Here is a 24,452-nt window from a genome sequence, read left to right as displayed (position 1 = left end):
ACCATGGTTGAAGTGTGGAAACTCTGCTATCTCTTTTGTATATTAAGACTTGGAGTCATATCCCTGTTGTCAAAAAAAGTACATTTTCATATCAAAATAATGATATAGTTACAGAAAGTTGCAACAATAGTGCAGTGAAATTCTGTGGATCTCAGTCTGGTTCCCCAATGGAGAATTTCATTTAGTATACATGAATTGGGCTTTCATTGAGATATTCCCATACATATTGTACTTTGATCAAATTTAGCCTTTCTATTATTACAGGGTGTTTTTTTTTGCATTTTCTGCTTTCTTAACAATATTTTAATGAGTTTCATGATTATATTTTCATACATGTATATGAAGCACTTTAATCATATTCCTCCCCCATCAACTTCCCCTAACCAGTTCCTGTCATTATTATTATTTTTTTAAGATCTAGATTCTGCATATGAGAGAGAACATGTGATATTTTGTCTTTCTGGGTCTGGTGTATTTGGATGTAACACGATGATTTCCGGTTCTATTCATTTTTCCTGCAAACAACATGACTTCATTCTTCTATGTGGCTGAATCTTATGTAATTATAAGGAACTCTTAAATCCAGGCATTTTACATGGGTGCCATCCACAGACAAATTGTCTCCCTTCCTCATCCCCAGCTCCGTGTATGTATAGTATTTATGTAGGTTATACACATAGCTAAGTTCCTTAGATCTTTTTGGTGGGAAAATTGCCTCTTCTGTTGCTATGTGATGGTTCTTCTCAACGCAGGTGGTTTCCTTTCTCTAAAGTCTACTTCATCTGATTTCAATATATCCTCTCCTTTTCGTTTTGATCAATATGTGTATGGTATATCCTTTTCCTTCCTTTACTTCAGCCCTCCTATACTGTTGCATTGAAGTGAAGGCCTTACAGATACCATAGCAGTGAATCATTTCTTAGCTGTCCATTCTACTCACCTCTCTCTTGCTCACTCTTTCTCTCTGCGGGTGTGGGCATGTGCCAGTCCTAGGGGCTTGAACTCAGGGCCTGGGTACTGTATCTGAGTTTCTGTGCTCAAGGCTAGTGCTCCACCATTTTGAGCTACAGCTCCATTTCTAGCTTTTTTAGTAGTTAATTGGAGATTAAGAGTCTCACAGACTTTCCCTGCCTGGGCTGGCTTTGAACCACAGTCCTCAGATCTCAGTCTCCTGAGTATCTAAAATTACAAGCATGAGCCACTGGTATTAGGTTTTTTGTAAGAATTAAAATATTTTATTATGTTTAAGTAGTTGTATAAAGAGGTTTTCAACTCAACATGTCAGTTTATGAGTACAATGCATCTTTATCCATGTCACTTACCCTTTTTTTTTTTTACATTTTTTGGGGGGGGCCAGTCCTGGGGCTTGGACTCAGGGCCTGAGCACTGTCCCTGGCTTCTTCTTGCTCAAGGCTAGCACTCTGCCACTTGAGCCACAGCGCCACTTCTGGCCATTTTCTGTATATGTGGTGCTGGGGAATCGAACCCAGGGCTTCATGTATACGAGGCAAGCACTCTTGCCACTAGGCCATATCCCCAGCCCCATCATTTACCCTTTTTAGCATCATCTTTTTTGTTGTTGTTGGTCATAGGGCTTGAACTCTGAGACTGATTCCTATCCCTGAGCTCTTCAGCTCAAGGTTAGAGCTCTACCATTTTGAGCCACAGTGCCACTTATTGTTTTCTGGTGGTTAATTGGAGATAAGAGTCTCATGGACTTTCCTTCTCCAGGTTGGCTTTGAACCACGATCCTCAGATCTCAGCCTCCTGAGTAGCTAGGATTACAGGTGTGAGCCACTGGCTCCCAGCTTCATTATTATCTTTTAATGAATGTATTCAATTTGGTTGGGATTCACTCAGCTTCTAGAATCTATACATTTATATACTTCAAACTGTAATTTCTGTTGAGTTTAACCACTTCTTCCCTTGTCACATGCTTCAGCTGCGAATCCCATCCCGTCAGTTGTTGAGTTAATGTTGCTTGCTGTCTGCTTGTTGCCATTCTTCAAGACAAACCGTGCCCTTCCTTCCACCTCTCAGAGCCAGATTAGGACTGCTGTTATCCCACACCTGTGGTTCTGAGCTGTTCTTAGTGGGAGAGATAGAGAGAAATGTACCTGGGCTGGGAATATGGCCTAGTGGTACAGTACTTGCCTCGTATACATGAGGCCCTGGGTTCGATTCCCCAGCACCACATATAGAGAAAAGGCCAAAAGGGGCACTGTTGCTCAAGTGGCAGAGTGCTAGCCTTGAGCAAAAAGAAGCCAGGGACAGTGCTCAGGCCTTGAGTTCAAGCCCCAGGACCAGCAAAATAAAAAATAAAAAAAAATTGTACAGCTTTCAGAAATGTCCCTTTGAGAGATCTTGTCTGGAAGTGGACGTCAGCATGTGGAACTGCTTTAAAGTGAGCTTTAGGCTTATCAGTACACAATTACTTCTGAAGAGACATGGTGGAAGTAGTCCGAGGAAGGAGAGGACCACGCGCTCTGAAGATGGGGTGAGTCCTGGTTCTATTTCTCTTGTTCTGTCCCCAGCTTCCCTCATCCCTCAGCTTCCCAAGAAGGCTGACTGTATCAATCTGCTTCCTGATGCTTTAACAAAATACCTGAAGCTTAGTATTGGGAATGAACAGTTTGAGGGTCTTAGGGGCCGGAAGTACTAGATTGGTAGCTCCGTCTTTAATGCAGTGGGAGCCGCCCGTGTGCAGGAGAGGCCAGGCCATGAGTTGTCTGTTTAGTAACAACCTGCTCTGCAGAGAACCAATCAGGCTCCTGTAAGAACCTCTAGTAACCTCTTTAGAAGGTGACACCCCCAGGGACCTAGTACCTCCTACTAGATCTCATAGTTTATAAATTCCACCATTTCTCAGCACTGCCACACTCATTTACATCATCTCCAAACAGTAGCACCGAGCATGCTCATCAGAGCTGCTGTCAGAGGTCAGGACTCTTGGATAGCTTGGGCAGCTAATGCGTGAAGGAGGCGAGTGGAAGAACTTTCCGCTCAGTTCCAATTCCCACCTCCCTCTTCATACATCAGGTAAAATTCAAGGAGAAAGGTAGTGTCTCTCCCTTATTTCCCTAAATGGACGACAGAAACATTAACTTTGCTTCCCCCTCCCCGCCCGTTTCTACTTTATCATGATATTTAAATTTGGCCTTCTGGCCTGGGGTCCATGTGGAGTTCTGTTTGGCTAGTGTATAAGCTAGCTGTTGGGAGGGTGTGAGGACTATCTGAGGACAACCCAAATCCCCTGAGTATGAGGACCGTATTAGAGGGCGTGGTCCCTAAATGGCTGCAGACCTTTGTTTCCCCTTCATTCTTACAGTGACATACTTTGTCTTTTTGGCATACTGGAGAGTTGACATTAATGGGATGTATGATTTATCAGCATGCCTTGGAGACAGAAGTCATAAGCTTGTGTAACTTATTCTCAGGTTATTCCATCCTTTTACATTTTCCTTATTGTAATCACTGACTTGTTTGTCAGCTGTACTCATTGTTTATAGCTCATTTTCTCCCCCCTCGTATACTTGTAGAAAACATGGCTAGTGTTTTTCCCGTTTGAGAAGTGTGGGGAAAAGAACATATTGAGTGCCTTTGGATTTCATATTGGAATTTAATGTTTCTTTGTAACACTTGATTCTTCAATGGTGTGAATATGACCTGACTATGGTTGTCGCCCCGTGTGCTGGTGATTAAAAGGTAGTATGAGCTGTCAGAGTAGAACCTTGTGGGAGATTGTTAACTCACCGGGGCATGCCCTCAGTAGGGATTGAGTTGGTTCTCTGGGGTCTCCACTTCCCTCTGGCTTCCTGTGTTATCATGAGATCCCTCCCTCCCTCCCTCCCTCCCTCCCTCCCTCCCTCCCTCGCTCCCTCCCTTCCTCCCTCCCTCCCTCCCTCCTTCCCTCTGGCACATGCTTCTGCCATGATGCCATCCACCACAATGTCCTCACCAAAACTAGCACAATTATTTTGAATATCGAGAACTCTGGCCTAAATAAAACTATAAGCCTATTTTCTTTATGAAGCACCCAGTCTCTGTCATATTTTCTCGGTAGCAGAAAATGGATGAATAAAGATTTCTTCTCTGTTGATTTCAGGAAGAAAGGGAGACAAGTCTACCCATGCTAAGTCTATCCATGTTAAACGAAGTATAGAACTCGGTGGGTAGAGAGTCTTAACGAAAGGAAGTCGGACAGTTTAGGATGGCAATTGGGTGGGAACTATTCAAAGAATTTACTTACCTTAATCAGGACCTCATCCTTCATTGAAGCCCTCTCAAGACACTTTTCTCTTCTTTCACAAAGCACTGTCCCTCTGCCATTATACCCTGGGCCAGTTTGCCTGCAATAGCGGGCAGAGGCCAGGCAGAGACGCCCTGGTGCACACAGTGTTTGTGTTGGTTTCCCGTGGTGCTGTTCTCAGCCTTGTCAGAGGAAGACTTTGCCTTTGCAGGATGCAAAAGAGGCTCCAGCACATACTTTGCTATTTATAGAAAAAAAAATAAGTTTTATGAGTGGGACCACTTGATCGTTCAGGAATTTTGGTTGAGAGAGACCATTGTGTCTGGAAATTGTGAGCCTGAAGATGATTTAGTTCAAATTAGTTTAGAAGTAGCAAAACAGCTGTTGAAAGAGAAAGAAAACGCTCCCAATAATTGCTTGATGAATCATTCGCCAGAGTTCAACCAGAGAGCAGTGTCTTCCATGCAGAATTCCTGCAGAATTAGTCTTCTTTTGTGTTCCTTGTCTGGGGATTTATAGGCCATTAAGGTGAGTTTGCTGCCTTTGAATGTGCAGGGAAACTCTTATAATTTCAAGAACCCTATAAAGGTTCTCTCTGATCACAGAGAGATCACAGCGCTATTATGAATTCACTGTGATCTCCAAGTGCACAATAAGCAAATAATGCTATCTGTGATTTGTTTACACAACATCTCTAGTATTTGTGCTAAGTTGTGTTTCTGAAGTGTGTCAAGTATGAGGGTAAGGAAGGTGGAAAATACATACACTTCTTTACTGTTTTATTCCCCCCGTGGGAAAGCCATGAATGAAAATGCATAATGAAAAATGCAGATGGGTAAGTATGCCATTTTCTGTTTGGTCTTAAAATACCAAAAGAAAAGTCATTGGATTTACCTAGCTGGTGTTTGCTTTCACGGGATAGGTTTATTTTGGAAAAATATTCGTCAGTGTGAATTATTATTATGAAAAGTTAGAGCTGAATTCCAATCAGAAGAAATATTTCTCCCAGAGTGTGTTAATTATGGCTTCATTGCAGACAACAATAGAACCTATTCCAGTCATTTTAAAAAGAAAAAGAATGATTACAAGGATTTAAAGATAGGTCAGGATAATTGAAAGGGCTACAGGAGTGACAAGAAGTGAGTTTCCAGAGCCACTAGACAAAACAGGCTGCACTGTATTCACACAGATCTTGTCTTAGGAGCCTGGTGCAGGGGGTACATTACCAAAGGCTGCCACAACAAGAAGCTGTGTCACCTCAGTACTGACTGACCCCGGAGTCTCCAGCATGGACACCAAAAGGCCCCAGCCACCCCGTCTTCCAGAAGAGTCACATGACCATATGTTATGTCTGTTTGCCTGAATTGTTCATTGGAAGCTTGGCAGTTTGCAAGGAATTCTGGGACATGTAGTTCTTGACAGTAATGTGGAATGTGTAGAAAGTCTGGTAGGGAAGAATGGAGTGGTGATGGTGGTGCCCATTGGCAGTGGCACCAATACAGAGGCCATACATGGTCTTGAGAAATGGTTAAGATGACTGCTTTTCTGCATTGCAGAGGCAATGGCTTTATTGAATATGATATTCCCTTTGTTAAGCCATATAGTCACTATACTTTCTTTTGACTGGGGTTGGGAGCTTAAACAGCTCAACTCTCTCATATTTCATCCATTTGAGAATGGGTAATGTGGAAACTTCCGGGTTTGTGCTTCTGGAGTTGTCAAAGCCACACACAGTTTATTGTTTGTCTATCTACTTGCCTAACAAATACATACATTATGCTTCATATATACCAGGCACTATTCCAGTTGCTTTCTATGTTTTAATTTGTTCTTTTTTTTGGTTGGTTGTGGGGCTTAACTCAGGGTCTGGGGTGCTGTCCCTGAGCTTTTTAGCTCAAAGTGAGCACTCTACCACTTTGAGCTACAGTGCCACTTCTGGTTTTCGGGTGGTTAATTATAGATAAGAGTCTCATGGGACTTTGCTGCCTGAGCTGGCTTTGAATTGTGATCATCAGATCTCAGCCTCCTAAGTAACTAGGATTACAGGCATGAGCTATAACACCCAGCATAATTTATTCTTACAAAGAAACAATTTCTTCTGTGTTAGAAGATTGCATTTGGACGAGACCTCTGGGCTCTGGTGGCTCACACCTATAATCCTATAATCCTAGCTACTCAGGAAGCTGAGATCTGAGGATGGTGGTTCAAAGCCAGTCTGGGCAGGAAAGTCCATGAGGCTCTTATCTCCAATTAACCACTAGAAAACTGTGGCTCAAGTGGTAGAGTGCTAGCCTTGAGCTGAAGAGTTCAGGGACAGCATCCAGGCCCCATGACCAACACCAACAACAAAAGAGGTTGAGACCATTGTGTAATCATTCCACTTTTCCCATGAGGTTTATTGAACCTTTTCCCACAAGGTTTATTCAGCTGGATTATTGGGGGGCACCATGCTAGGTGCATGTGTAGACAAACAGGAAGGAGTCTATAGGCTAGTAGAGAGCCAGCTCAGTAACTTGTAGCTGAAGTGTAATATGGAAACATAGGCCAGAGCACTGAATCCAGACTGTGAGCAGATGGCTTAAGAGTGGCATGATCAGGTATGCTTTTTAAAAAATATTACTTTGGTGCTATGTAGAGGGATAGAATGGAAGGAATAGGCCTCACTAGGTAGAAAATGGACCTCAGGATTCGATCTAGGAGAGAGAACAGAGAGGAACAAGATTTGTAGTGACTCCAGGAATTTTTTTTATTTGTATTTTTTTTTGGTTAATGATTCTTTGGTGAGACTCTTCCGTGACCTTTCACAGAATCTGCTTCATCTGTAGTTCTCGAGATTTCCGAACCAATAGGAAATGATCTCTAGTGCCACCTGTAGCTATAATAGCACCACACTCCTGACCTCTGCTCACTAGAAAGGACATGGTATATTGGTGGAAATCCAGTTGAGTGGTGAACTGATGTGGCTCAGAGTGAGTTTCTCTACTTGGGGCATTTCAACGGGTGCTTTGGGATTTTGCTTGACATTGGCACTTGAACGCTATTTCCATTGATTTGACTGGGGCATTTTAGCCACACGGAAGGAAGCCTGTGGCTTCCATTGGAATGGTCCAGGCAATACAAGAGAAAACACAGGATCAGGTCGGTCTGCCTGTCATGCGAGCATTCCCCCCGGCAAGGGGTGGGGAGTGACAGCGTGGATCTAGCCAGGCTTAAGGGTGATGAAACTTCAGGGCTAGAAGGAGGGCATATTTACTCTGTGGTGACTTGACACCCTACATCTTCATTTGCCAGGAATTTTTCCTTTTAACTTTTGGGGAGATTACCCTTCCCTCAGCCAGCACTCAGTCCATGAGTGGATGAGCACAGCATTCTTCTTGGATTTCTTTCCTTTTGCTGGACACTCTTGTTTCTATTCGCTGAGAGGACTCTTAGACACCCTGCTACTTCAGGCATTCATTTGACAAATAAGGAGTCTCAGATTCAGGTAGTTAAGCGACTGTTCCAAGTTTAAACCAGAAGCAAAAATATGGAGAGAACTTAAGTTGTTTGCTTTTTTCCTACTTCTTTCCTCTCTGGCCCCACTCTTTAAAAGGCTGTCTGAGTAGGTCGCATCAGTAGTGCAGATTTGAGTCGAGGGTCTTACTCTTAGGGAACCATTGTTTTTCTCCTAGAAAGAAAGTATAGGCACACAAATTAACTATAATAGAAGTCCTAGAATTGAGGTGTGAATGAAGAGGGAGTATAGTGTGGTCAGTGTTAGGGGCGTGCGAGCAAGAAGGAACCACACCTAAGAGGACATTCAAATTGTACTGTCCCCAAATGATGCTCAATCTCTAAGCTTTGGCTGTTTGGCTTACTTTCTCTGCTCTCATAGTCTGACATGAATCAACATTGGAAATATATATATATATATGTATATATGTGCATCTATATATATACTCTCTGGAAAATGAACATTTTATATGTGTAACTAGTATGAAATTGTCCCTTAATTCTCAGATTCAGAAGCATTTTTTTCTCCCTCTAAATCCATTTAAGTGGCTCCAAGTCTCATTTGCAGAGATGGGTGAGATGCTCACTATCCATTGTCATTGGAGGATTCTTTCCTCTCCCACACAATCCTGCTAGAAAATTCTGACTTGGTTGTGGCGCTGCCAAGCTGTTCAATTGGCTAAGCTCGCATGACCCTCTTAGGGGTGGCTCCTGGCTGGGTTTCTGCTCTCTGTGCTCAACTTGGCTGCCTTGATCATCTCTGGCACATCTGAAAAAGCCTGGCTATGAGGTGCTGGTCCCCAAGTGTTGTGATGTCCACTCCTGCCTTCCCCAGCTACAGTGTCACACAGCCATGGTGTCTGGCACCAATACAGGCCAAGAGCCCTTCATGGATACAGAGCTTCTTCCAGGGGACAGGAGGTCCACCTCTCATGCCTTCACCATAAATCTATATGCAAAGTTGTGAATTTCCCTATCCAACCGTCCTGCCGCTTACTTAAAGGCAATTAACATGACTTACCTTTAAGTGATGTAATTAATATCCAATTTCCATTTCTTAGTGAAGTGAGAAGAGTGAGTCTTGGTATCTGAATGGAGATATCTCCAATTCAGTGCTTGTGCTATGTGTTACCTTGGAGAAATGAATGGAAGCCTTCCAGCCTTGTTCTGTCTTTTACAACATGAAATAAGGATGCATTCTATCCCAGATAGGACCGTGAGGGAATCCACTTCAGTGAAGACACTGAACACTACAGAGTGGGTTTGGGAAATGGCAAGGAGAGCAGACCAGTTGGAGGGAGTTGTTGTGGGTGGGTTGGAAGGAAAGCATAGAAGTAGGTATTTGCTATTTGTACAGAATTTGGAGTCAGGTTGGCCTCATTTGTAGCTGTTCTACTCACTGGAGCTTGTGTTCTGTCTCAGACATATACTCCAGTCCCTCTGGTAATATCAGTTCTTGTTTTGATCTTTTTCAGGACCCGACTGATTTTGAATGGAGCTTCTGGATGGAATGGGGAAAGCAGAGGCTGTTGTGGCTTTTCCTTGGGCATATGGCAGTGTCTCAGCTCGCCATGCTGCTTGTAAGGAAGGTATGCTGCCATGTGGCATTTCCCTTTTGAAAGAAAAAAAAAAAAGAGTTCTCAGCATGTGTATTCCTAGCCTTGGGAACTTGAAAAACAGGACATTTAAGATTGAGGTGTCGGGGCTGGGGATATAGCCTAGTGGCAAGAGTGCCTGCCTCGGATACACGAGGCCCTAGGTTCGATTCCCCAGCACCACATATATAGAAAATGGCCAGAAGCGGTGCTGTGGCTCAAGTGGCAGAGTGCTAGCCTTGAGCGGGAAGAAGCCAGGGACAGTGCTCAGGCCCTGAGTCCAAAGCCCAGGACTGGCCAAAAAAAAAAAAAAGATTGAGGTGTCTTACATTTTCATCCTATATTTCCTTTCTTCAGGTTCTTTTTTTTTTAACTATTGAAAAATATGACAATTTTAGCGTGAGAGTAACGTCAGAAGGTTTACTCTTAGGTCATTCCTAATCACACTTTAGTCTGGTAGAGAGAATGTGATTTTGTTCACAAGTTTAGGAGAATGGGAATGATTTCATTTGGATATAGGGATAATTTTAATGTCACATAATGTGTGCTACTGTGGGGATTCGAGGGCCGACTTCCAGTAGTGTTTTGTTTTGTTTCTTGCCTTAGGCTGGGCTAGAGAGTCAGGGATTCACCAAAGTGGAAAGTTGCTTTTTTCTTCCTGTTCCCCCTCCCTTCTTTTCGAATGGTTTGTAGCTGATGTTCATGAAGGGAGTGCGTGCTTAGAGCTGTGCCACTGATGGAAGGAAATCCTGTCTAAGAAAGTGCATTACTTCACAGAGCTGTGTCATCCTTTGGGCCTTCTGCTGGGAAAGTCAAATTGAGTCTCAATAATGCCTTTGAATGGTTTCCTCTAGTATTATAGACGCAGGACAGTGCTGGATCAAACTTCTGTGCATGTAAAAATGCCTCAAGCCTGCTTGATGATATGTAGGAGTGGCTGTGCTTTATCAGAGCTGTTTTTAACGGTGTTACTCAAGAATGTTTTCTGTTTAGATGGTGATTGAGAAGCTAATTTAAAAAATGGTGCCAAAGGGGCTGGGGATATGGCCTAGTGGCAAGAGTGCTTGCCTTGTATACATGAGGCCCTGGGTTCGATTCCCCAGCACCACATATACAGAAAATGGCCAGAATTGGCAGTGTGGCTCAAGTGGCAGAGTGCTAGCCTTGAGCGGGAAGAAGCCAGGGACAGTGCTCAGGCCCTGAGTCCAAGCCCCAGGACTGGCCAAAAAAAAAAAAAAAATGGTGCCAGGTTCCACAACAGTAAAAGAATTTTATATTTTTCTGTTTTTGTGTGTGTGCTTAAAAATTTTTTTTTGTTATTAATGGAGTGTGCTAGATGTCTCTAATTTTGTTCAGATGACTGCAGAACCGGGAGAAATGGTAGCTACTATTGATGCATAACATATTGCTACTTTTGGTCTTTTATATAAATATACATATGAATAAATATAATGATACATACATACATGCATACATATATATATGTAAAAACGTGGACATTTGCAAAGGGGTTTCACAGAAGGTTGAATTGTGACCTCTTCTCAGAATTTGCTCCCATGGGGTCTGAGGACTTTCCAGGAAGGTGGCTCAGTCCTCTAGAGGCTGGCTTTTGTCCAGGATCCTCTGGTAGATGTTTCTTGCTACTGTCAATTCCTAATGTGAAAAAGTCAGTCTGCTCCTGAAGTGTACCAAGGGAAAACAAAATGCAACTGACCTGACTTAGAAGTCAACCCAAGAAACATGTTGGATTCCCTCCAGAGGCTCAAGGAAGTGGAAAAACCAAAGGACAGCCACCCAGAAGCCCCTGGGGCAAGAGAGCAGAAAGTGAGATGAAGGACAGGATGTCACTAGTTAAAGATGTGCACACACAGAACTTGGGCCATTTATTTGCAGCTGTCTTCTGAAGATTGTTAATTTCTCAGCTTCCCTTCCATCCTGGAAGAGAGAAGGCTCTCTATTGTACTACCTTTCTTTAAATAAAATATTGATTGCCTTCTTTATATCCAAGAGGTAGATCTTGTTTTCTAAAGTGACCACTTAATAAAATATCAGGTGTTATCAGATCTGAATGTATTTTAAACATTTACATCACTTTTCTGAGCAGACCTAATAATAAATAAAAGATTTTAGGGCTGGGGATATAGCCTAGTGGCAAGAGTGCCTGCCTCGGATACACGAGGCCCTAGGTTCGATTCCCCAGCACCACATATACAGAAAACGGCCAGAAGCGGCGCTGTGGCTCAAGTGGCAGAGTGCTAGCCTTGAGCGGGAAGAAGCCAGGGACAGTGCTCAGGCCCTGAGTCCAAGGCCCAGGACTGGCCAAAAAAAAAAAAAAAAAAAAAAAAAAAAGATTTTAAAATTATTTCACAACTTGGAATGGATGTATTTTCCTCCGCTATCTGTTTAATGTTTTTTCTTCCCACACATTTCTGTTTAATTGTCTTTTCAAAGTTTCCAATTTTCTAGAAGTTTAGCATTTTTTATTTCAACATAAAGCTTTTCTGCCCATAGATTTAATGCCCCTAAACTTAGGGAAAAAAGTTCAAATTCATTAATAATCAACAATCGCATCCTAGAACTGTCATAATATATCATTCATAGTTTTCTAGTTTGGCAAAACCAAACCAAAAATCCCCTAAAGATACCAAGTATTGGTATCTCACCCAGAGCGAGGGACCATCGATTGCTTCACATCCTCTGAAATGCATTACCTAGCAACATCAGAGGTGCCCGCCCACAGCTACCCATGCTGATCCTGACCCACTCCCTGAGGACTCTTCAGGGAACGTGAACTAGCATGTTCACAGAGTGGTGTTCATCATAGAAAGAACCAGAAGCAACCCAAATGTCCATTAGGCGGAAATGGATGGATTATAGTGTACTTATTTCATGAAGTTGAATGATATCCAGCCAATAATGATCAACATAGATGAATGTGTGAATCATAACCGCGTGCTATTACAAGTTGCAGAGAAAGAAATCAAATGGGATTCCATGTATAGAAAGCTCAGAAGTGCAAACTAAATGGTACGTTCACATGTGCAAACTCCAGTATTAAATGGGATAGCTGCTAGGGTTTAGATCTGGTTTGAGTGTGTCCTCTAAGAGGTTATGTGTTGGATGACTGCTCTCCAGTGTGGCTATATCTCTTCATTTAGTTTGCTTATTGCTTCAAGCTCGGCCTGGCCTTCTTCTGCCTGAGGAGGTAGCACTAAGGATCTTCAGAAGGCTGTTTCAGGACTTTGTTGAGAATTCCAAAACCCACATAGTACATAAAATGGCATCAGATGTATGTGCAACCTACATATATCTTCGTGTATAATTTAAGTAATCTATAAAGAGCTTATAATACTTAAGACAATGTAGATGCTAAGTAAATAGTTGTACTGTTTAGGGAATGATGACAAGAAAAAAATATCAGTGCATGTTTAGTAGAGGTGCAGCTTTCTTTTCTTTTCCCCACTGCTGAGGACTGAACTCTGAAGCTTGCACTTGCTAGGCAAGTGCCCTTCCACTGAACTAAATCTTCAACCCCTATAGGTACAGTTCTTTTCTGAATATTTTATATCCACGTTTGGTTGGATCCATGGATATGGAGCCTTCGAAGTATGGAGTGCTGACTGTATTTGAAGTATTTAAGAGCACTTGGGCAAATTATAGTCTTGCTCAAGATCTATATACTCCTGTAAGTGACTTCATGTCTTTGAACCTGGCCCTCAGTTGGGTGATGGGGATAGTGCTCTGGCTTGTTGGGATCTTGGAGAGTGTGTGATACGCAGTGAAGCTCAAGGTTATGCTTTGGTGTGATGAGAGCCCAGTGCTTGGTGGCTGGTGGTCTTGTCTGCTGGCATTTGCCCCTTGGAGCATGGGTCTGTGGTATTCAAGGAAGGAGATGATTGTCTTGAAATTCCAAACTTCTCAAGGGCAGAGGCCATGTCTGGTCATTCAGTCAATGTCTTCTTTTGAAGCTATTTCCAGCTGGTTCTGGAGGAAAGGATTAAGACACAGCATTCCGAGCTCACAGCTGAGTGAGAAGTTAGAAGTCAGACACCAATCACTCAGCTATGTCTGCTATGGTGGTGGGGCTGGATCAGCTACAATGGGTGCTGGGGTCAAGGAAGACACCATGTCGGCCATTCTGGTGTCAGGGCAGGCCCCGACAGAGGAAGCTTTGGAGCTGTGGCCTGAAGCAAGTGCAGCTCACATATTTGGCTTCCTGTGCCTTTGTATCAGGCATGGATTGACAGGTGGCCTTGTCTTTTTCTCTGCGGAGCATGGCTTCCCCAGCGTCTGTAGGATGGGTTTTGTGCGTTTTGCTTGGAATGAGGCAGAATGAGCATGGAGTCCTCCCCTCTGTGTGTGTCTCATCCCCTGTGTGACCACAGGCTTCACTGGTGTGACATCTGTGGCCAGGCACAGTGCTCTCTTTGTCCATGTCTTCTTGGCCCTCCTGTAAGAATAAACCACAGCTTTGGCCTAGTGAGCTGTGGCCTTTCAGCACCTGGGCTAAGTGTTCCAGATGGCCTTAATTTGGAGAGTTGTTTTTGGTCCTTATTCAGGGTGGAGGACTTGAGCTACAGTCATCTTTTATTTCCAGTCCTCTGAGGCATCATAAACCATGACCAGTTCTGGGGAGGGACTGGCTTTAATGGTTCTTGCTGCCATTACCAGAATCCCTGAGAGATGCTTCCCTCTCCATCTAAGATCTAAGCTCAAGTCTTCCTTTGCTCACACTACCTCCCACGCTGAGAGGCAGGCTACTTTCAAAAGCATATGGTTTCTTCGTCCATTTTTCCTTTTGGTTATGTATGACAAGTAGTGAAACTTTCCACTGAGCTCACTGGTTGAGGTTAAATGCCTTTCCTCCAAGCAGGACTCACAGTCTGGGCTTTGGCAAGACTCTATGAAGAACCAGGGCTCTGAGGCTGGAGGCTGAATAATGGCTCTGTGCCTTGGCTGTGGGTTTGTTATGCTTGGGCTGTGTGTGGTTGGGTTGCCTCCTTTCTCAGACACTTCTGTGGTCTTGCCACCACCTGAGGCACACTGTTCCATGTCCTCAGAACTAAAAATACCCCTGGGTGAACTTTTAAGAAGGCCAGCCTGGTGTGGGGTTGAGAGTGGCAGCTACTGTTGACTACAGAGTGGCTTTCACTGCATCCCTGGCTGCAGAACCACCATGTTAGCACCTGCCCCATGCTCCCTCCGCTCCCCATGGCGTGGTATGCAGAGGACTGAGAAGCCTGGTCCCATGGTTTTGGCTCGCACAGTGAGGCCACGGGGAGCAGGCGTGCTCTTCTAGCAGTGTCAGATCTATATAAGTAATAGGATTTCTTGTGTTGATGGTTTTCCCAGACTCTGACTTTTCTTTCCCGTGTGTCTGGCTAAGCAGGTGAAATCCCTTGATAGATAATAACCTTTGTTTTATCCTTGTGCCCAGGAATAGCTGTCTCATGCAATTGTTTGGACTCTAGGAGAGAGTGGGTTTCTTCCCTGTTTTCTTGGGGGAAATACACACACACACACACACACACACACACACACATCAACAGTAGATTATATGTGTGTGTGTGTGTGTGTGTGTGTGTGTATTTCAATAGCAGCTACAATTGATAGTGTAGTATGTTCTAAGCTATGCCCTGCTTAAGAATAGTGATTGAACACTAAAGAGACAAATACATTTCCCCACAGTGGGGACCACACTTCTGTGATACTAACTGGGGACAAGACTTGGGGCACAGATCATTCTAGGTCAGACTTTTAATGGCTTTTGGGGATTGGGTCCTAGTAGTATTTTTGTGAACAAATCTAGGTTTTAGTGGCGTTGTTATTCATACAACAGTTCTGCATAGGTGATTCTTGTTGTCTTTTCACTTCCTGTCCATCCTGAGGTGTATAGTTCTCTGCTGCAGGTCTGGATATTAAGGTTAGTGGAGAGCATGGGGTTAATGTGAAGACATGCCTGTGACATCTTAGAACCTCCTCGAGTGCCATATGCTCGTTCTGTTTGGTAGGAGGAAGACAGCAGGGAATGAGAATACAGGGCACATTTGTCTTCTGAGTAGCTTTCGAGACCATTATTAAAGTCCTCACAGAGTCTCTCATGCCAATAGGGCTTATATGGAACATTATTAAGTATTTCCTTAAAGGTTCTTCCAGCTGTTTTCCAAGTCCAGGTAACTTCCATCCGTGGTTAAGTTCCAAATGGATCCCAGCAAACAGTCTTTTTCCAAATGGATCAAATAGCACTTAATAAAAGTGTAACTGCATATTCACATGTACATTTAACCATACAAGTATGGAAAAGAATCCCAGCAGTCAGTGCTGTAGGTCATCTTAAAAAGAACCTTCTTTCTTTTGCATTTGTTAAAGTGATGTCTTAAAATAGTCTTTGGCAAACTTGTTCCTGAAAATTGGACTCTGCCCAGAGGTGAGCCAGAGGAGGAAAATGTGAAGCAAATTTATGTGGTTGTTTTCTGTGGGCAGTAGGATGGAAACATGGTAAAAAGACGAACGTCACATTTCTCTGGTTTTCTTGGAACTTAAAAGTGGCTGACCTAGTCTTGCATTTAACATGTCTTCTTTGAACTGGAGTACAGATGTGGGGACAATTAGTACTGAAGCAACATTTTGGGAGAGTTAAGTTCTAAGGATGAGATTTACAATTTCCATTCTGCTGCTGTCTTCCCTTGCTCATCTTTTTATTTTTATTTATTTTTTGTGAGCTCAGTGATTCATTCTCTCACTTGGTTCACTCACGGCTTTTCACTCTACCACTTGAGCCACATCTCCACATATGGCTTATTTTTTTGGGGGGGGGGGAGGTGTGTTAATTGGAGTTAAACAACTCTCAGGCTCATCTGCCCAGGCTGGGAATCCTTTGTCCCAGGGCCCTCAGATCTCAGCTTCTTGAGTTGCTAGGATTACAGGCACGAGCCACCAGCATCTGGCTCAAGACATCTTGTTTTTATAGGAAGACCTAAATCCATTAAGTCCCTACTCCTCGGCTCTGTATGTTTCTACAAACCACATTGTAAAATGCATGTTTGTGAGATGTTGTGTTTCCTCAAGGATAACTGCCAGTGCTTTAAGGAGCCCCTTCTGTGTGTTTATCCTATTCTAAGTGTTCCGTAGGGGTGGCTTATTTTATCTTCATAACCTCATGACGTAGATACTACTGCATGTAAAATTTTTACTCCAATTTTATATAGGAAGAATTGGAAGCACAGAGAGATCCATTAACTTGCCTAAGGTTATTATATTGTCTTAGGTTATACAGTCACTACCTGACTCCCTCTCCTCCCCCCCCCCCAAAAAAAAAACCCAACAAACCACAAAGACTGTCATTAGATATTTAATTTAAAATCTGTGGTCCAGACTTTACAGAGCCTCTTGGCATATTATACTTGCAATTTTAGATCCCAGGTCCAAACTCCAGGAGTTCTGCCAAATAAAGATACGGTGAAGGGAAAAAAATGGGATTTGTTACATAGCAGCCATGGGAATACAGAAGCACTTCAGTATACCTTCAGCCATCTTTGGGTGCAGATGACAGCTTTAGCTTAAAGTAGGCAGAGAACTGAGGCCAGGGGGCAAAAGGTATGTGTTACTAAAACAGTTCCTGTCACAGGTTGGGCTTGGCTAGCCATTATCTTAGTCCTTGTTTCTGGAAGGCTCCTGGAGAAGTTGTTCTTGCTTTATGGCTGAGGGGAGCAGGAACTAGTCGCGGTTATCTGGTCAGGACACTGGCCTGGTGAACAGTCTGACCTGACACGTTGGCTCTTCTTTTCCTTTTCCACAAGATGATAAGAAGGCATTGCTCGTCTGAAGGGCGTTTGTCTCCTCATGCCTTTCACTACAAAAGTCTTCTGGGCAAATCCTGTCTTTCTTGGAGCCCAAGGTGATGCGCCAAGTGAATGCAGGAGAGAATGGCTCGGTTCAGAGGACACTGATACAAAGTGGTGTCTGAGTGTCTAGCCTTTATCCTGCTTTTAATTCGTCTATGGGCCTAAGTAAGGAGTCAGTGTTTCTTGCCAAAGCAGCTTTTAAGCACCTCTTAAGTGTGGATGGCCCAGTGTTCTCATGGGTGCTCCCCAGATGCACTGCGCCTTCCCGTTGCCTTCTTCTCTGAAGGATGGTGCCTGTGGGGTGTGATTGTCCACAGTGGAGTGTTCACCAGTCTGGGGTCTGTACCATCTGTTGAAAAGTCAGCTTGGCATCACACTGTGTGGGGGTTAGAGGTTTGACTGGCTGTGGCTGCAGGCAGGAACAGGGGACTTGCTTCTGGGTGGCTCTGGCAGGGAGGGATTCTGGGGGTGAAGGTGGAGAGTGCTGAATTCCCTGGTTACTGGACTGGTAGATTCTCCTCTTCCATGTGGAATCTTTCCTGGAAATGCCCATGGACTCACTTCTGTCTGTCTCTCTCCCTCCTGCTCTCCTTTGTTCCTCTCACCGTCCACAGCACAGACCCTGGCTCCTCACCGCCTATGGGATGTGGGCCTGCTGGCATGTGCTGGGAGCTCCAGGTGTGGCCATGGTTCTTCTCCACACCATCATCGCCTTCTGTGTGGCTCAGTTCCGGTCGCTGCTCCTGTCCTGGCTCTGTTCTCTCCTCCTGCTCTCCACCCTGAGGCTGCAAGGTGTGGAGGAAGTGAAGGTAAGTGTCTTCCTCTCACACTTGGATTTTCTTTCTTTTGTTTGTTTATGTTTTTGTTTTATTATTGTCAAACTGATGTACAGAGAGGTTACAGTTTCATACATTAGGCATTGGATACATTTCTTGTACTGTTTGTTACCTCCTCATTCATTCCCCCTCTCCCTCCCCCTTTTCCTCTCCCCCCATAAGTTGTTCAGTTGGTTTACACCTAACAGTTTCGCAAGTACTGCTTTTGTAATAATTTGTCTTTTAATCTGTGTCTCTCGATTTTGGTATTCCTTTTCACTTTCCTAGTTCTAATACCAGTATACACAGTTTCCAATGTACTCAGATAAGATACAGTGATAGTGCAGGTACAACCACAGGAAGGGGATACAAGAAGATCATCAACAATAGAAGCTACGGTTTCACATGGCATGTTGAAAGTAATTACAACTGTGATATAACAGTCGTTTCCATAACATGGAGTTCATTTCACTTAACATCATCTTATGTCACACTTGGCTTTTCTTGGATGCCAGCAGATGCCTTTATTTTCAGACAGGAAGCAAACCGAGATACTTGATGGGGCTCCCTGTAGAGACGATTGAGGGTCGATTACAAAAAGGTCCGCTGTGTCCCGCAATCTTGTCTGATCCCTGTAAGCTTGTCCAAGGGTGGCCCTGTACTTTTGCTTCCAGTTTAGGTAGGCGTGGAGGGTATCAGGTGTCAAGACTGGAGGATCAGGAATGAAGGTTAAAGAGATGAACAGTTCTGTAAGTATTTAATTTAAACCAAATACTTCTACAAGTGTTCTACAAGTTTTAGGGGGTGATCTCAGCCATAATCTCAAGTCATCAATTGCCCACTGTGATTCCAAGACAAGTGAAGGCAAGTGATTTTATCCTCCTTTGTTGGTGAAAAGGGTTATTCATTGTCTGCTGATATAGATGATCATAGGAGCTCCTCATATTTAGGAAGTGGAAATAACATGTTTGGCCCCAAAGGCACAATCCAAGCTTCTGGTTTTTTGTATCTTTTGTTTTTCTTTTGAAATGATGGCATCTTGACTGATTCAAATACTTACCAGTTGTTTGTGCTAAGGGAAGACGACATTCGCCACACCATACTTCCATATGGTTGTGTTTGCATTAGTAAAACTTTTCTTTTGCAGAAGTGTACCTTCTTGTATGAACTGAAATGTGGTAGATTCATCAGGGAACTCAAATGGTGAAATTCCTTAGAAGGGCCAACTCACAGTACAGCAAAATGCACACCAGGAAAGGAGCACTTGAAAGGGGTGGGAGTAGATGAGTGAAGAGAGGAAGTGGGGAGGATCAAGTCATAAAATTCAATGCATGTCCTACAAAATTAAGAAAATTGTGAGAAAGGGTAGGGTTGGCATGGGGGATAATGATAATGCATCTTGATCAAGAAACATTATATTCATATACTGCATTGTTGAATGCAGTTCTATAACTATTTAAAGATAATAAAAAAGAAATTTACCTTCTTGGATTTCATCCCTTCCTCCTTCCCTCCCCCTCCTTTTTCCTATCTTGCTTTCTTTCTCTTTCCCTCCTTCCCTCCCTCCCATTCTCTCTCTCTTTCTGCCTTTCTTTCTCTCCTCCTTCTCCCTTTCTCCCTTTCCCTGGTTCTGGAGCTTGAGCCCAGGGCCTTATGTTCTCACTCTGTTTGCTTGACTGGTTTTCTACTATTTGAGCCATGCCTGTAGCACAGCTTTTTGCTGGCTAATTGGAGAGTCTCATAGACTTTTTTTTTGTTTGTTCAGGCTGGCTTTGAACCCCAGTCTTTTAGATCTCAGCTCCTGAGTAGCTAGGGTTATGAACCTCCAGGTCCTTGCTTCTTGGTGTTACTTTCTTAGTCACAATGGCAGTGCATTTTTATTCTGTGAGTGGATGAACACCGGATTTGACCTGCAGGGTGCTGGCTGACAGAGGAGGATATCTGAGGGCTGATGTTCAGCTGCCTGTATGGCTGAGCTGATGGCCGCTGTATGAAGTTTCCTGCAGTGTGCTCTCTGGCGCCTGTAGATGGTTTTCAGATCATCTGCTAGCATTAGGTTGTGTCCCCCGAATGGTGGTGGACTGTCTCTTCTGCCCCAGCGGGACCCCTTGGGTGGTCTGTGCTGCTTCTCACCCATCTGTTGATTTGCAAGTCAAAGAATCAACCTTGCCAGCCCAGGCGGCTGCTGGTTCTGTGTCTGCAGGGAAGGGAGCATTCATCTGCGTGGAGCCATGGGCTAGCTAGGGGAACTCCTCCAGGGAGCCGCTCACAGCAGAAAGGGAAGTTCAGGAACCCAGCTCTGCTCTGTGTGGCTCAGGATGCAGGGTGTTAGAGCCCTTCAGCTCCAGTCTCAGTCAGCTTGGCAGGAGGCAGCCTGAGAGTTCCAAACTCTGCCAACCTTGGGAGCTGCGTGCCCAGGCTGGGCCCCAGAGACAGCCAGAGACGGGTGCTCAGCCCAGGCCTGAGCGGGATTGTAGGCACAGGGAAGAGTCAGGCAGCTCTGCTTCCTTCCCTGTTTGTGCATTTATCCCACTCTACCCTCTTGTCTTCTTCAAAGTACAGCTTCTTCCTTTAATTTAATTTGTGATTGTTTTTTAGGGGAAGTCTTACTGTAGAGCCCAGGCTGGCTTGGAACTTTTGATTCTCTTCCACAGCCTCCCGTGTGCTGGCATTATAGATGTCTACCAGCATGCCTCTTCAAGGCATTTCTGTATCTCTAGAGCCACCCTTCCCAGCTCCCCTTGACTTGTTGTCCCTTCCTGTGCATCTCAGAGGGACAGTGCCAGACTGTACACCAGCTGTGGATTTCTCATGCTCATTTCATGTGATTTAACACGTCACACAATTCATGCTCTCATCTTGTAGCCTGGAATATAAACTCTTTCAGAGGAAGGACAATGTTCTCCGGCTCCAGTCACCACCATCGAGGCTGCTTCTCTGCAGATAGCTGCTCACATAGTACTTGTGGCTGTGAAGATGATGTGGGGTTAAAGGAAGGGGTGGGTGTCTTAATTAAGATTTCTAGGAGGGTATGAGTTTGGACTGGGGGCTAGCACTGGGCCCAGCAGATCCATCCAATGCAAAAGTTTAATCACAATAACTGAGCTTTGTTTGGCCATCAAAGGCCCTGAAGCCAATTAACTAATTAAGCTGTACACAGTTAATTGCTGAAGTTGTAACCAATTGGCTGCTTGATTAGGATGTAGTCAATTAACTTGTTTTCCCGTCTGCTCACTTTATGGTTGGCTGGAGTTCTCAGAACCTGCTCTGGTTCCAGAAGGTTCGTAATTTGTGAATCGTGTTTTTTGTTTTGTTCTTTTTTTCTTTCTCAGATAAACTTGAATAAAATTAATTGGCCTAAACATTTATTTAACAGGTGGGAGCACTTAATTGCTGCTGCACCTATGTTTCTGTCAGGAGCAATCATTTTCTGAACAGTTTATGAGAGTGACCAATCTATTGTTCTGTGTCTGTCTGTCTCTCTTTTGTAATATCACTCTATTAACATTCCTTGGCCTGGACATTTCTGTTTTGATATTCTTTCTTCAGTCAGTGCAGGGTTAGAACCTCAGTGATGTCCACACATGAAGTTTATTCATTCATTCATTCATTCAACCTGCCAGCCAGCCAAGAAGCAGTAAAAGCTTCTTTTTTGTGGACTCATCTCCTCTTTCAGGACCTTGCTATATCCTGTTGTTCTGCCTCTCCCATCTGTAGTCAAGGTAGATTGAATGGAAATGACTTAGGTTTTCTTCTTTCCAATTTCCATTAGAAAGCATACTGGCTCCTTAGGTCTGGTAAAGATCCTGGACCTAAGGATGTCTTAGCAATTTTCCAGTTTTGTTAGGTCTTAGAGAACTTGTCCCAGGACTGGGCCTTTGACTTTTGGCTAGCATCTGTAGCAGCTCGATAAGGCCTTTGTTTCAGAGACCTCTGAGTCTCAACAGCTTGATTAAACATGCATTCCACTAAAATGGAGCCAAATTAATAACAGAAGCGAGAAATCCCACGTGATATTATAGGCCATCTTAAGTCATCAGAATGGTTGAAAGAGCTGTCAAAGGATTATTGTACATAGCCAACCTCTATGCCATCCACTGGATGTATCATATAGAGGCATAATCAGGAAAACTTACATTATGAGTCAGACCTTATGGGAAGTTGATATCAGAGATGTTCTCTTCCCTAATGCTTATTAACTGCATACTTTGGTTTTGGTGCCCTGGCTTTGGGGATTGAACTCTGGGCCTTGGGCATGTTAACTGAGCACATACACTACCACTGAGCTCTGCTTCCAGCCCTAACTGCTTGCTTTGATAACCATTGAGATTTCCTTGATGTTCATTGTGATTGAACAGTTCCTTGCCATTCACAGGTTGTCATCTCCCTTTGCTTTTGCAGAGGAGGTGGTACACGACAGAAAACGAGTACTACTTGCTGCAGTTCACTCTGACAGTTCGCTGCCTGTTCTACACCAGCTTCAGCCTGGAGTTCTGCTGGCAGCAGCTGCCCACCACAGGCCCCTCCTACTCCTTTCCCTGGATGCTGGCCTACATCTTCTATTATCCCGTCTTCCACAATGGGCCCATCCTCAACTACCCAGAGTTCATCAAACAGGTAGTGCCTGCTGGGGACTGGGTTGGAGTTGTGTAAAGCAAGCCTCTGTCTGTTGGCTGTGAATATCCGTGCAACGGGATTCTTTCCACTCAGGTGCACCACAAAATGGAAGGCACAAGCCATTAATGGTCTGGAGCTTTCACATAATAAGTGATACCCATCAGAGGAGCAAGCCATCATAGCCAAGGTCGCATTGCCTCTGTGTCAGCTGGAGAGGGCCTGCCCTGATTCTTGGTACCTTGTGGCCACCGGGGTTCCGAACAGGGTACAGCAAGGTCTCAAGAGTTGATATCCTTGGCTGCAGAGTTCCAGAGAGAGAGAGAGGAAGTTGGATGATGATAGTGTCATCTACAAAAGTAGGAAGAGATTCTGTTGACACTAGCTAGTAAAATGTTTTCTTATGAAATATCCAGCGGTTGTCTGGAGATTGCTTAGGTGACCAAGGTGAGAAAATGGAGAAATTGGAGGCGATAGTGCATAGTTCAAAGACAATAGTGCACTTCAGGCCAGGGAGCTGCTGACGCCCTGGTTCCTGCCTGCCTTATCTGGACCAGCATCCATGTCAGATGCCCAGCTAAGCTGCTTTTGTCTTTCCCAACACACATTCCCCCTTTCTTAGACATCTCTCCTCTTCCCTCTCCCCCTTCAACTTGCTGTCTCCAGGGCCACGTTTAAGTAAATGTGTCTCAGGTGTTAGTCGTGGACGCCTCAATCAGTGGATCACAAGGAATGTTTCTACTCCTAACCATGGAAGCAACCAGTCTTGGGGTGTAGAGAATGTGTCCAGACACATGTAGGTCACACACATGTGTGTACACGTAATACACACATGTATACACATGAAAGATGTGCCCCTGAGAGAGAAGGTTCTTAGAAATCACTAGTTAAAATACCCAGGCTAGAACCTAGGGTGTTGTACTCACTCTTTTGGCTTGCTCATGGCTGGTGCCCTACCACTTGAAATACACCTCCAACTCAGCTTTTTGCTAATTGGAGATGGAATCTATGAGACTTTTCTGCCCAGGTTGGCTTCCAACTATGATTCTTAGTCTCCTGCATAGCTAGTATTATAGGCCTGAGCCACCAGTGTCTGCTGGAAATCACTTATTTTATCTTAAAAATGCCACTAAGTTATACATTGAGTTCAAAAGTATGTTTTGCATTATAAGATAATGTGATCACATTGTTTTGAAAAACATATAACTTTTTACCCTTTAGAAGTCTTCATGTGAAATGGATATTCTGGGCAAATAGAGGTGTAGCATAAGGTTTTGTACATTTCCGTTTGAGTGTTAGGTAGGCTCATTCTTTTGTCATCAAGTTATGTTAAATCATGATTGAGGCTGTGTTGAAATTAGAGTGTAGAAGACAAGGTGGACAGAAGAATGCTAATTGGAAGAACTCGTAAGCAAGGTTTTCTCTGGACAAATGCTTAGATCAACGAATGAGTGAATGGGTGGAGGAATGAATGAAAGGCTTTCACGTAGAAGAGTGGTGATACTGAAATGCACCATTCATTCTTGGAATGTTAAATCAATGCGGGGCAGGAGAGTGAGGCCTTACCACCAGGGGGCAGCAGAGCACTTCTGTGGAAAATGCAGGGTCCAGTTGGCACCGTAGACTCCAGATGAGAGAAGGAATGAGGCACATCCCCGGAGAATGCACCTGTCACCCATCTTTTCTTTTTAGCATACGCATTTACTTACAGGATGAGGGAAGTGCTGAAGGGGTAGCCAGCCAGGTGCTGGTGGGTCATGCCTGTGGCCAATCCTAGGTCTGAGATCTGAGGATGGTGATTTGAAGCCAGCCTGGGCAGAAAACTCTACGAAGCTCTAATCTC

General features: G+C 44.0%; 1 protein-coding gene across 4 annotated transcripts in view; it reads left to right on the top strand.

The window, feature by feature from the left end:
• The window catches only part of Hhat (hedgehog acyltransferase), a 214,032-nt gene that overhangs the window by 22,116 nt on the left and 167,464 nt on the right, over positions 1-24,452 (top strand). For 2 of the 4 annotated variants that reach the window (XR_007212567.1, XM_048357272.1), the window contains exons 4-6: positions 9,217-9,330; positions 17,795-17,989; positions 22,397-22,612. Coding sequence is in view for 3 of the 4 variants with exons in the window: in XM_048357272.1 (XP_048213229.1) it covers positions 9,217-9,330; positions 17,795-17,989; positions 22,397-22,612 (525 nt within the window). In the remaining variant the exon portion in view is untranslated. The remainder of the gene's footprint in view (positions 1-9,216; positions 9,331-17,794; positions 17,990-22,396; positions 22,613-24,452) is intronic. The other 2 variants (XM_048357273.1, XM_048357276.1) reach the window with 2 other exon arrangements.

This window comes from Perognathus longimembris, chromosome 11, assembly GCF_023159225.1.
Source record: "Perognathus longimembris pacificus isolate PPM17 chromosome 11, ASM2315922v1, whole genome shotgun sequence".
NCBI lineage: Eukaryota > Metazoa > Chordata > Mammalia > Rodentia > Heteromyidae > Perognathus > Perognathus longimembris.
This window is presented reverse-complemented; position numbering and strand designations above follow the sequence as displayed.